Raw genomic sequence first — 13,372 nt, 5'->3', positions numbered from 1 at the left:
AACACTGATTATCTAGCGTTCCAGTGGCACCTGCTGAGGGCTGGGATATATCAGGCAGCAAGAAGGAGAACAGTCAGGTCTTGAAGTTTCCATCAAAAGCGGTCCAAGGATCCAAAGGACAACCGGCGACAGGGTTATGGGTGTCAAAGGCTCACTGATTCGGACCATCGGGGCACAAAGGCTCGAACATGTGGTCCAATCCAGAAGAATAGAAGAATTACTGTAGCACAAACTGCTGAAAAAGTTAAAGCTGACGCCCTTCTGTTTTAGCCAGCATTCACTTTTTCAGTAGTTTGTAATCAGCAGGCTCCGCCCCATGGCCATGCTGGTGTTGGTGGTCCAGAACAGTGGTGCTGAAGTGTTGCGGTCTCTTCAGCACCATCAGATCGGTGGTATGAGGAGTGGTGTGCTGCTTGGGTGGTGGCTTCCTTGGGCTGCTGTCAATATCTGTCTGTCTGTCTAGCTATCTTTCTAGCTCTTGCTATCTTTGTATCTGTCTATCTTTCTCACTCTTGTTATCTAGCTGTCTGTCTCTTGCTCTATCTATGTATCTATCTAGCTGTCTATCTGTTTATATATCTCTATCTAGCTAGCTGTCTATCTGTCTAGCTCTCGCTGTCTATCTATCTGTCTATCTAGCTATCTAGCTCTCACTATGTATCTGTCTGTCTAGCTGTCTATCTCTCGCTCTCACTATCTATCTGTCTATCTCTTGCTCTCTACTGATCACATAGATGTGCTAAAAAAGGGGGGGATATAAATATAGCTGTCTACAGTAAATTACATTATTGTTATTTGTGTTCAAGAGAGAAACGCTGCCACGTAAAAACCTCACGATTCGTATTCGGTCATAGCCGCTTTTAAATATCCTGCTTTTGTCTTATTTTAAAATATATTTTCCATCGTAGCCTTAAGTATGAAGTCACATCGACTCGTTAATGTCGGAGTACGTGTCAGTTCATTAAATCCGTCTGCGTGCACAACGTTAACGCGGACTGAGATCCATCTCTGTCGTTTGGTCCTCCCACACCTCTCAGCGTGAGCAAAACTCCCACTCAGTATCGTTACACTTTAGTTCTACATCTGGGAGAAGTCAATTATCTCCCGTACCTGATCTCCACTGATCGGTCCTGTACATTGATCAGCGATTGATCCGATGTTTGAGCGAAAATGCACCGAGAATGTCCTTTTAAGGTCCTCTGTCACTGTCACGCTTTCATAACGCCGTCTCATTTACAAGCTGAGAAATGTAACGATGATGGACGATGGCGCTGACGCTGTCTTGCTCTTTCTCTCTGGTCGTTTGCAGGCGGTATGAAATTAGTCCTGTGTGTGCCGAGCTGCAGGGTCACGTTCTGCAGTGCTACAGAGAGAACGCTGGGAAAACACTCCAGTGCTCCAGTCTCGCCTCTCTCTACCTGCAGTGTGTCAACAGCGCGAAACAGGTGAGTGTGTGTGTGAGAGTGCTCTGCTTTTAAATGTTAAGTGTGTGTTACTGCAGAGAAAGTAGTGACGCTCAGTTGGTGGGGGAAAGAAAAGGATGAGAGGGAAAAGTGTGTGAGGAGAAGGATATGAACTTGAGCAAATAATTTTGCAGCAAAACGGAAATAAATGTGTTTTTAACTTAGACTTTTAGACGATTTTATAAAGTAATTAAAGTCAATCTTGTAAGCTAGCCATATAACGTCAGGACATTTCATCAATAAACACGCCCACAGACCTTTTTCTTCCAGCCAATCAGCAAACAGGTGAGGTTTTTCTCCTTTACTCATCAAGATGGCATTCTGGGAAAATTTTCCAGTCATTGTTTTTGAAAAACTCAGTGTCACGCTGTTCAGAATTTGAGTAAAATGTGTGTATACACAGAAATTCAGGCAGTCAGTCAGTCAGTCAAACTGCAGCCTCCAAGATGCTGAAGCTCGTGGCCAGAAAGGTTTCCAAAAGTGATCATGTGACACGTCAACTGATGAAATGTGCTTTACCTTTTCCAAGGGTTCCATATTGATGATTTTGCTGCACAATTTACCTTCTTTCACACACTAAATTTTAAATTTGAGCCCGAGTGGCCCCAAAATATGGATACATAGATTCGCTGGCCACTTTATTAGGAACACCCATCCATCCACCTGCTGTTTGTTTTCTGCAGTTCTGTAATCAGCCGATCCGTCGACAGCAGCACGACGCATCAAATCCCACAGATACAAATCAAGAGCTTCAGTTAATGTTCACACATCAGAACGGGAAAAATTGTGATCTCACAGTGAAGTGTGACTTTCTTTCTCTCACTGTGGTATGGGTGTTGGTTTGAGCCAGATGGTGGTTGGTGGTTTGAGTATTTCAGAAGCTGCTGATCTCCTGGGGTTTTCACACACAACAGTCTCTAGAGTTTACACAGAATGGTGCAAAAAACAAAAAACATCGAGTGAGCAAGCGAGTGACAGTTCCGTGGGTGGAAAAAACAAACGCTTTGTTGATGAGAGGTCAGAGGGAAATAGACAGATTGGTTCGAGCTTTTTTTGCCAGGAAGGAGAGATATAGTAACTTGTATAATCACTCTTTACAACTGTGGTGAGCAGAAAAGCATCTCGGTACGCAACAGAGCGAGTTCCTATTAAACTGGCCAAGGAGTATGCGTATTTTTTATATATATACACACTAGTTTGTATGATTTTAAGTTCTTTTTTTTTTAATGTCGTCAAAACAGCTTGGCACAAATAAAACAAAACTAAATAAAAATTTTTCATATATTACAATGGACTGGTGTGCCATCCAGGGCGTGTCCCCACTTTGCACCCAGAGTTCCCAGGATACACTTCGGATCCACCGTGACCCCAACCAGGATAAAACACCTTACTGAGGATGAATGAATGTTCTTTATGTTTATAAGTAAAAGAACTGCAGGATGACCTACAGGGTTTTTTTTTTTTTTGTATTTATTTATTTATTTATTTATTTAATTTAATGTTTTTCAGAAGTATATAGATGTGAACATTTCACATGATGAGATTTTGTACTATATATCATTCTTAAAATTATACACCTCCCTGAACTAGTTAGAAACCGTGTGTGTGTGTGTGTGTGTGTGTGTGTGTGTGTGTGTGTGTTGCACCAAAAAGTGAAGAGAGAAGCGAGACATACCGCAATACACTGGTTCTCTGAAAGAAACTGTGGTTTACTGATTTAAATAAGATTTCATGATGAAACTGATCACTATCTTTTATCCTCACCTTTCAGATTTTATTTTATCTTATTGTTTACCTGATTTGCACAGTTGTTTATTTGCTTTATCTTATTTCTGTCTTGTTTAATTTATTACTTATTTTTTATATCTTAGAATAGACCGTTTTTTATGTAGCTCCTTTATTAGAATAGATTTGTCTTTATTCATCTCATCTCATCTCATTATCTGTAGCTGCTTTATCCTGTTCTACAGGGTCGCAGGCAAGCTGGATCCTATCCCAGCTGACTACGGGCGAAAGGCGGGGTACACCCTGGACAAGTCGCCAGGTCATCACAGGGCTGACACATAGACACAGACAACCATTCACACTCACATTCACACCTACGCTCAATTTAGAGTCACCAGTTAACCTAACCTGCATGTCTTTGGACTGTGGGGGAAACCGGAGCACCCGGAGGAAACCCATGCGGACACGGGGAGAACATGCAAACTCCACACAGAAAGGCCCTCGCCGGCCACGGGGCTCGAACCCGGACCTTCTTGCTGTGAGGCGACAGCGCTAACCACTACACCACCGTGCCACCCGTCTTTATTTATTTATTTAGCACCTTAACTCAAGCCAAATTCCTTGTAGTTGCAACAATTACTTGGCAATAAAGCTTTTTCTGATTTCTGATGGGGTTTTTTTCTAACGTGATCTTTAGACAAGTTTATAAAGTAAATAAAAACATCACTCCATCGTTGTAGGGAAAAATTTTTGTCTTAAATTTGAGCTTTCAAAGGTACATTATAGGCAGAGGAAAATAATTTTTATTAAAACTTTTTTTTTTTTTAAAGCCGTTTTCAAGAATTTAGCCTCGGTGACATCCGAAGGGTTTTCCCAGGCCGCTGCGCGTTTTATAACCTCCGTTCGTTTTCTCCAGCTGACAAAAATCCAGGAGGCTGAAGTGATGTGGACGGAGCAGAGCTGAAGATGTCGAGATTCTCAGTGGGAGTTGGACAGGATCGGAAACGAGAATATTAGCGGGACCTCTCTCAGCAATCCTTCTGTATAGAGTCAGATCTCTGCTTGCTGTGTTCGTGTGTCAAGGTTGAGGTGATCCTGAGTGACCATCATGTGTATCGCTTGATGTAGACAGCTGACGTTTTCTAGCTGCTCCCGATGATCTTTCCTTTGTTGTTGTTCAACGTTCTGAGTACCTTTGTGATCCGTGGATCTCCAGACAGATCTGTCCATTGCTTTGTCTTCCTATGTATCAGGACTGATACTACATTACTTCATGTTATGCTTCAGATTGCCTTTGAAGCACTTTCGCTGTCCTCCTGGAGAACATTTGGTATTTTTGAGCTCTGAGAACAAGATCTGCTTCGGTGGTTTTTAGCACGAGACGAGCTCAGCTGTTGAACACCTTCATCCGATGGCAAGGAGACCTCGACGACTGGGGGCATGCGCAGCTGCGGTGAACGGCCGTTGCCCTGTAAAGGGGTCCTCCGCCCTGTGCACGTCTTGTTTTTAGTCCTGCAGGGTGTTCTCTCACCCTCCTCACCATGGGAAACAAGTTCCCAGGTGGGTTTGCTGGTTTAGTTGCCGACGACTTGACCATGAAACAGGTTGTACTGGATGCCATTAGCGGACAAGATGTCTGACCTGACATTATTAAATTAGACGTTAGAGGGACAGGACATGTAGGACGGCTGGGAGACAAAGTGAGACAGGCGAGATTGAGATGGTTTGGACACGTCCAGAGGAGAGCTCTAGGAAGGATGCTGGAGATGGAGTTGGCAGGTGGAAGGAAAAAGAGGAAGAGTGAAGATGAAATTTATGGATGTAGTGAAGGAGGACGGTTGGTGTGACGGAGGAGATGGAGGGACGCGATTGGCTTGGTGACTCCTAACGGGAACAGCTGAAAAAAGATGATTTCATTTTCACCAGAGAAGTTATTTTTAAAACATTTATTTTGCTGTGTTTGTGCACATGGGCAATCGCACACACTCCTGTTTTCAAGAGAGTATACACATGTATGCCACCTCCCAAATAACCAGTTGTCACCTCACTCAAGCAGATGTGTTATCTGTAAGCACTCGTGCTCCTCCACTACACTGAGATTCATTGAACTCACGCTTCTGTTCCTCAAGCGAAGGCTGATCCACTCCTGTCAGAGAAACCCTGTAATAAAGCGCACACACTGTGTGCCTCAGTGACTCAAACCTCCATTTGTGAACACCGACTCCATGCCAGAAGGAGCGTCCTCTCCTTTTCCACTCAGCTACAGACGTTTCCGAGTGTCCTCTGAAATTGCAGGCTGTCCATCACTAAACGTCCATCTGCATAACTCCGGCGTACACAGAACGTCGCTCGGTCCTGCTTAAGTGTGTGTTCAATGAAATAAGAAGAGGCGAGCGAGCTCTGCTTTCTCCCATTAGCGCTCACTCAGCCTCCTATTCTGAGGACCAGACCTCAGCCTGGAGCGTAAGTCCCGTCTATCTCATCTGCGTTCCTCAGCGCGCGCCCGCACGCCAAGAGTTTCCCAGAACACGGCTCCATTTACATTCAGATAGCTTTTCTATTAGATTTGAGCGATGTAACAGTTACATCAGAGCACCGGCTACACTGCCCTTTTCCCTTCTCATGGGTATTACTGTTGTTTAAAAAAAAAAAAAACAAAGCGCTGCTCGATTTCCACCAGGTTTACGCATTCGTGTAAATGCGCATGTTTTATTCATTATTGTGAACACGCAAGGTAACCTTTTTAGCATTCCTGCCATTTCTGTGCGCTGTTATTTCGTAAATTGAAACTCGGTCTCACCGTAGCGTCTTGTAACACTTTATTTTATCAGATGCACGCTCTAAAGTGCGTTCATGTTTTCCAGCGAAATCTGATTTTATGACTTGCATCAAAGGATCATGAAATGATGTAGAGAAAGATTAATATTAAATTCAAGGTGTGTGTGTGGGGGCAGTTTGGTCCAACCAACCACTCTGATCTAAAGCGTAGTGGGGAAAGCGGTGTAAAATCAATCTGTTAATATTTACAGAGAACTGTTATTATAGCACTTATCGTAATACAGTGACCTTTTTTTTTTTCCTTCTTTCTGTGCTGTAATATGTGATCAAATATTAAGTTTTTATTCTCACTGGATATGAGCAATCGTGCGCTCTGATTGGCTACTCTACTACTAGGATATCAGCTCACATACCGTGATTAGAGAAAAACAAAATAGCAGAATGTTTTGCTGAACCAACAGAGGACGAAAAATACTCGACTTGAAAACAAAACCCCAAAAAAAGGCAACAAAAATATGGAATAAAAGTATTTGATGGTAAGAATGGATCTTTTTTTAAAGAATTATCACATTTTTCACAAATTGCTCGTCATTTTGCCGGTTTGTTTACAACCCTGATTCCAAAAAAGTTGGGACAAAGTACAAATTGTAAATAAAAACGGAATGCAATGATGTGGAAGTTTTAAAATTCCATATTTTATTCAGAATAGAACATAGATGACATATCAAATGTTTAAACTGAGAAAATGTATCATTTAAAGAGAAAAATTAGGTGATTTTAAATTTCATGACAACAAAACATCTCAAAGTTGGGACAAGGCCATGTTTCCCACTGTGAGACATCCCCTTTTCTCTTTACAACAGTCTGTAAACGTCTGGGGACTGAGGAGACAAGTTGCTCAAGTTTAGGGATAGGAATGTTAACCCATTCTTGTCTAATGTAGGATTCTAGTTGCTCAACTGTCTTAGGTCTTTTTTGTCGTATCTTCCGTTTTATGATGCACCAAATGTTTTCTATGGGTGAAAGATCTGGACTGCAGGCTGGCCAGTTCAGTACCCGGACCCTTCTTCTACACAGCCATGATGCTGTAATTGATGCAGTATGTGGTTTGGCATTGTCATGTTGGAAAATGCAAGGTCTTCCCTGAAAGAGACGTCGTCTGGATGGGAGCATATGTTGCTCTAGAACCTGGATATACCTTTCAGCATTGATGGTGTCTTTCCAGATGTGTAAGCTGCCCATGCCACACGCACTAATGCAACCCCATACCATCAGAGATGCAAGCTTCTGAACTGAGCGCTGATAACAACTCGGGTCGTCCTTCTCCTCTTTAGTCCGAATGACACGGCGTCCCTGATTTCCATAAAGAACTTCAAATTTTGATTCATCTGACCACAGAACAGTTTTCCACTTTGCCACAGTCCATTTTAAATGAGCCTTGGCCCAGAGAAGACGTCTGCGCTTCTGGATCATGTTTAGATACGGCTTCTTCTTTGAACTATAGAGTTTTAGCTGGCAACGGCGGATGGCACGGTGAATTGTGTTCACAGATAATGTTCTCTGGAAATATTCCTGAGCCCATTTTGTGATTTCCAATACAGAAGCATGCCTGTATGTGATGCAGTGCCGTCTAAGGGCCCGAAGATCACGGGCACCCCGCATGGTTTTCCGGCCTTGACCCTTACGCACAGAGATTCTTCCAGATTCTCTGAATCTTTTGATGATATTATGCACTGTAGATGATGATATGTTCAAACTCTTTGCAATTTTACACTGTCGAACTCCTTTCTGATATTGCTCCACTATTTGTCGGCGCAGAATTAGGGGGATTGGTGATCCTCTTCCCATCTTTACTTCTGAGAGCCACTGCCACTCCAAGATGCTCTTTTTATACCCAGTCATGTTAATGACCTATTGCCAATTGACCTAATGAGTTGCAATTTGGTCCTCCAGCTGTTCCTTTTTTGTACCTTTAACTTTTCCAGCCTCTTATTGCCCCTGTCCCAACTTTTTTGAGATGTGTTGCTGTCATGAAATTTCAAATGAGCCAATATTTGGCATGAAATTTCAAAATGTCTCACTTTCGACATTTGATATGTTGTCTATGTTCTATTGTGAATACAGTATCAGTTTTTGAGATTTGTAAATTATTGCATTCCGTTTTTATTTACAATTTGTACTTTGTCCCAACTTTTTTGGAATCGGAGTTGTACATTCTAAGCGGAAATGATTGTCGGACATTTTGTATAAAGTTTTTATTTATTGAATTTTTGCAAAAAAATGAAAATAAAAATGTTGCGTTTCTCACAATCCAGTGAATGTGGATAGAATAAAACAGTTATTCCACTCAATCTCATCGTACATGGATTATAGCGCCATCAGCTCATGTACGACTCGATTTTGTGGAATAACTGTTAAATATCTTACTCTCCTGTTTCTCATTAATTACCTAAATTCCTTAAATTAAAAACTCTCATCTTTGATGGTTAATGTTTGTGCTCATGTACTGAGTCTGTTCCAAATTTGCAGTATTCAGACTCGACTGTAGTTCAGGACAGTTGGACAGAGACGCCCAAAATTCAATTACCCACAATTCTGACCTTTAAATTCATTACAGTGTGCACATGTTACAATTTCATGGCCTCGTGAAATTAAATTGTACGTTGTGTACAATTTATGACCGTATAAATTTGTCAAATTTACAACGTTGGTTCATAAAGAATTATTTTTGTAACATTAAATGGCATTTAGCAGACACTGTTATCCAGAGCGATGTACAATGAGTGCAAAAGTCAGGTACGTGAAGTATTGAAGTTCTAGACCAGAACGTTCCAGTGCCAACTGAACCAGTGACAGCAATACCGAGTGTAATATTCTGTTGAAGTATCAATACTCAAACAGCCAAGGAAACAAACCAACCATATAAAGTACAACTAAATGGAGAACTCAAACGGCTAACCCCAGGCTAGACAGCACACAGCCTGGGTTGGTCTCGACCGAAATACAGTTACACAGTGGGCAGGGAAGAAGGGGAGAGGTGCAGCCTGAAGAGGTGAGTCTTCAGTCTGTGCTTGAAGGTGGTCAGGAAGTCGGCAGTTCTGACCTCAATGGGAAAGTCATTCCACCAATGTGGAACCAGGACAGACAGTAGTTTTGAGAGGGCTGGGCAGGAGCAGAGCGGAGGAGGGGCCATGTGATTAGTAGCAGAATGTAGGGATCTGGCTGACATGTAGGGTTGGATCAGACTCTGGAGGTATGCCGGCCTTAACCCCTTGAGAGCCTGGTAACCTAGCACCGATGTCTTAAATTTGATACGTGCTGCGACATGTAGCCAGTGCAGGTCGGCAAGCAGAGGGATGACATGGGAAGAACGAGGGAGGTTGTAGACCAGGCGAGCTACAGCGTTCTGGATGAGCTGCAGGGGTCTGATGGCAGAATCTGGAAGGCCAGCAAGGAGAGAGTTACAGCAGTCCAAGTGGGAGAGGATCAGCACTTGGACCAGGAGCTGAGTAGAGTAGGTGGTGAGAAAAGGGCGGTTCCTTCGGATGATGCTGTGTTTAAGTAAGACAAAATTCATGAGATAATCAGGACCTGGATCACTCATGACAATCTGTTACACAATATATTAGTTTTGAATCTTTTGAACGATGTTTCACAATCATGGTTGTCTTTTTGAATAAAACCAACTCAGTCCAGTTTACGCTGGAATTTCTTCCACCTTATTGGACAGGAACACGCTATCCCCAACTAAAGCATATTTCAAGGAAGTGGCACACAATGTCTTGAAAACAAATTCTATGAAATTGACCCTGCCATCAATAAGACACCTTTTATTCTCATTTCAAACTGGACCTGACCAAGTGGTGTGTACCAGGCGACATATTGTTTGGACGGTTTGAAGCAGCTGATCATCCTTCCTTGCAGCTTATTGCTGAATTATGAAGGATGCAGCTCGATATGGCCGAGTCGAAGGCATACAAAGGCGTCGCTGGCACTCACTCGTGCTCAGATATTCACACCTATGGGCAATTTAGAGTTGGCAGTTAACCAAACTGCATGTCTTTGGACTGTGGAGGAAACTGGAGCACCCAGAGGAAACCCATGCAAACTCGTTGACGTTGGTCATTCAAGGCTCACCTGTGATTCTTTCTTAAAGGCTGAAGAACCACCATCATGCCGTTTCTGTAGGATCTCCGACAGGCATATTTTACTTTCTTGTCCTGGTCTAAACACCACAAGGGAATGATCTTATTCTCATGATGATTTTTAACACGGTGCCACCACAAAAGGTTTTAGAATTTTTATCATGCATATCTGAAGCATCTCAGTTAGTTATTTGTTTATTTCTGGAACTTTTGTTTTAATCATTTATTTAAGAAGAAATCCTAGTACCTTTTTGAGAAATGCTCTTGCCATGAAATAACCTAAGGCGCTAACATGGCTTTAAAAAATAACGACAATCAATCAAAACACAGCCGAGTTACAACGGTCTTTATATTTTCATGTGATGTTTCATGAATGGACAATTGTGAAGCTGTCAGTCCTAATCTCCCGGACATCCGTTTGATCACGTGAACCCGATACACATGCTCCTCAGGCAGGGGTTAAAGCCAGCGCAGCGTCATCACTGTGGCTTTGTGAGAGTAATTGCCCTCCAGCTTATCAATAATGAACTGATAACATTTAGCTCTGACCGTCTCTCTGCACTCCAGATTCTCTCTAATACGGACGCTTGAGAGGCCCAGCTGCTGATAGCACACTGAGAGAAGAGAGGCAGATAAAAACTCATACCCAGCCTCCGAGGACTGCACTCAATAAGACTATCATCAAAAACAGCTCCATTTTATTCCCTCCTGTTTTCATTCTTTCTTACAAGACTGACCTTCATTTTTTTTTTTCTTCTATGGTGGAGCAGTTTAGGATTTAGTGCGAACACTGCTTACAAAACATGACTGACCAAATCTTATGACTGTAGATCTGAGCAAAATATCAGTGGTGTGATTTTAATATCATAATTATTTACAGCACAGTTCAGTTTTGAGAGCATCCTCACTGTTTCAGTAACAAATATTAAAACTAGAACATTTTAAGCACTTTTTCCTTCATGTTAGACATTTAATTCAAAAGAATTGGAACTGTGTTGGGGCGGCATGGTGGTGTAGTGGTTAGCGCTGTCGCCTCACAGCAAGAAGGTCCGGGTTCGAGCCCCGTGGCCGGTGAGGGCCTTTCTGTGCGGAGTTTGCATGTTCTCCCCGTGTCCGCGTGGGTTTCCTCCGGGTGCTCCGGTTTCCCCCACAGTCCAAAGACATGCAGGTTAGGTTAACTGGTGACTCTAAATTGAGCGTAGGTGTGAGTGTGAATGGTTGTCTGTGTCTATGTGTCAGCCCTGTGATGACCTGGCGACTTGTCCAGGGTGAACCCCGCCTTTCGCCCATAGTCAGCTGGGATAGGCTCCAGCTTGCCTGCGACCCTGTAGGACAGGATAAAGCGGCTACAGATAATGAGATGAGATGGAACTGTGTTTCCAAAAAAGTCGGGATGCTGTGTAAACTGTAAATAAAAACAAAATGTGGTGATTTGAAAACCATGGAAACCTTACATTTCATTGAAAATGGTACAAAGGCAACATATCAAATGTTGAAACTGAGAAATGTTATTGCTTTTTGAAGGAAAAAAAAAGCCTCATTTTGAATTTGATGTCAACAGCACGTTTCAGAAAAGTTGGGACGGGGCGTGTTTACCACTGTGTCGCAACACTCTGTAAACATTTGGGAACTGAGGAGACCAGTTGCTGTAGTTTTGAAAGAGAAATGTTGTCCCATTCTTGCCTGATCTACAATTTCAGTCGCTCAACAGGTCAGGGTCTCACATCTTTGTCGTATTTTGCGCTTCATAATGCACCAAATGTTTTAAATGGGAGGTCTGGACTGCAGCAGGCCAGTTTAGCACCTGGGCTCTTTTGTTCAGAAAGCAGTTTGGTGTTGTCTTGCTGAAAGAAGGAAGGCCTTCCCTGAAAAACATTTTGTCTGGATGGCAGCATATTGCTCTGAAGCGTGTTTATATCATTCAGCGTTAATGATGCCTTCCCAGATGTACAAGCTCCCCATGTCGTGTGCACTAACGCCCCCTCATACCATCACAGACACTGGCTTTTGAACTGTACACTGATGACATGCCGGATAGTCCCTCTCTTTTTTTTTTTTTTTTAGCCTGGAGGACGTGGTGTCCATGATTTCTAACATTTACACTTTAAAATTTCTCTCTTTATTTTCCAGAGCAAGTTGAGAACCGGAGGCTAGCGCTGAGGAGCGAAAGAGAAGTGAGCCGTGTGTGTGGCGTCACTTTTCATGAAAGTTTGTCAAGAAGAGCAGAGACCATAGAGCACTGTACAGATACACACCTGATTCAGAGGAACAGTATGGAAAACTGGATCGACACTCCTTCTCTCTCTCTTTCTCTCTCTCTCCTGTCTTAATGAAGAGGCCATGTTTCACTTCTACGGAGTAACACAGTGTTACAGGTACGAGAACCAACAGCAGTGTAGATGATGTGCCAAACACCAAAAAGCCAAGCGAGTGCCTCAGGGGAATAAAACACAGCTTTATAAAAATAAATAAATAAATGGTAGCGGTTAGCGAAGCTGGAAATGGTTTGTCTAAACACTGTTATTGTGTAATTACACTAAAACTTCACATTGATTTGCGTTTTGTTTGATTTGTGTAGTAAAGCAAAAGTTTTGGCGCCCCATACACACAAACTGCTCCTCACATACTCATGTAGGTTAACACACTTCTGTCCTCATCAGGCTGAACCCAGGCTTCTGTTGTACAACTGTTCATCATATCTGTGTGTGTGTGTACACAATGCTTATGTATGTTTCTGCTTTATTTTTGCTTTTTATCTGCACAAAGACAGTGTGATCTGTCCGGGAGAATAAAAAGCTCAAACTGCAAACCTGAATCACTGTTGTGGCGTCACTCTTTTTTTTTTTCCCCCCCGTGTGTGAGAGAGAGCGGGAGAGATGGAGAGAGAGAGAGATATTTTTATTAATGCTGATCGTTGTCACGGTTTTGCACCTCAGACAAAATGACACTCATCGTATTCTTTTCTGCATCACACATATTTTAAATTTAAGCCTTCTTTTCTAACTTTTGAGACGTGAAAATCTCTTCACAGCTTAAGAGCGGTGAACTAATGCCTGTCGCTAGGAGACAGTCTTCAAACCGAGCCATTCCAAGACCTGATAACCTTTACATATTGTGCGTAGGAGCTCAGCATGTTAACATCCGAGAACACTGCTCCCCAAAAATTCCCCCAATAAAGACGGCAGATGATCCAACCGACAAATAAATCAGGAATGATCGACACTTGAGTAGGTGTGTTGAACTCTCTGATGGCTCCGCCCC

General features: G+C 42.6%; 1 protein-coding gene across 1 annotated transcript in view; it reads left to right on the top strand.

Moving 5' to 3' along the window:
- chchd3a (coiled-coil-helix-coiled-coil-helix domain containing 3a) overlaps window positions 1–12,926 on the top strand; it is a 176,070-nt gene extending 163,144 nt beyond the window's left edge. Inside the window, exons 7-8 of the mRNA XM_060903438.1 lie at window positions 1,310–1,445; window positions 12,242–12,926. Coding sequence (XP_060759421.1) covers window positions 1,310–1,445; window positions 12,242–12,265 — 160 coding nt within the window. The 3' untranslated portion in view covers window positions 12,266–12,926. The remainder of the gene's footprint in view (window positions 1–1,309; window positions 1,446–12,241) is intronic.
- Window positions 12,927–13,372: the final 446 nt, after the last annotated feature.

This window comes from Neoarius graeffei, chromosome 21, assembly GCF_027579695.1.
Source record: "Neoarius graeffei isolate fNeoGra1 chromosome 21, fNeoGra1.pri, whole genome shotgun sequence".
NCBI lineage: Eukaryota > Metazoa > Chordata > Actinopteri > Siluriformes > Ariidae > Neoarius > Neoarius graeffei.
Note: the sequence above shows the minus strand (reverse complement) of the source record. Positions and strands in the feature narration are given on the sequence as shown.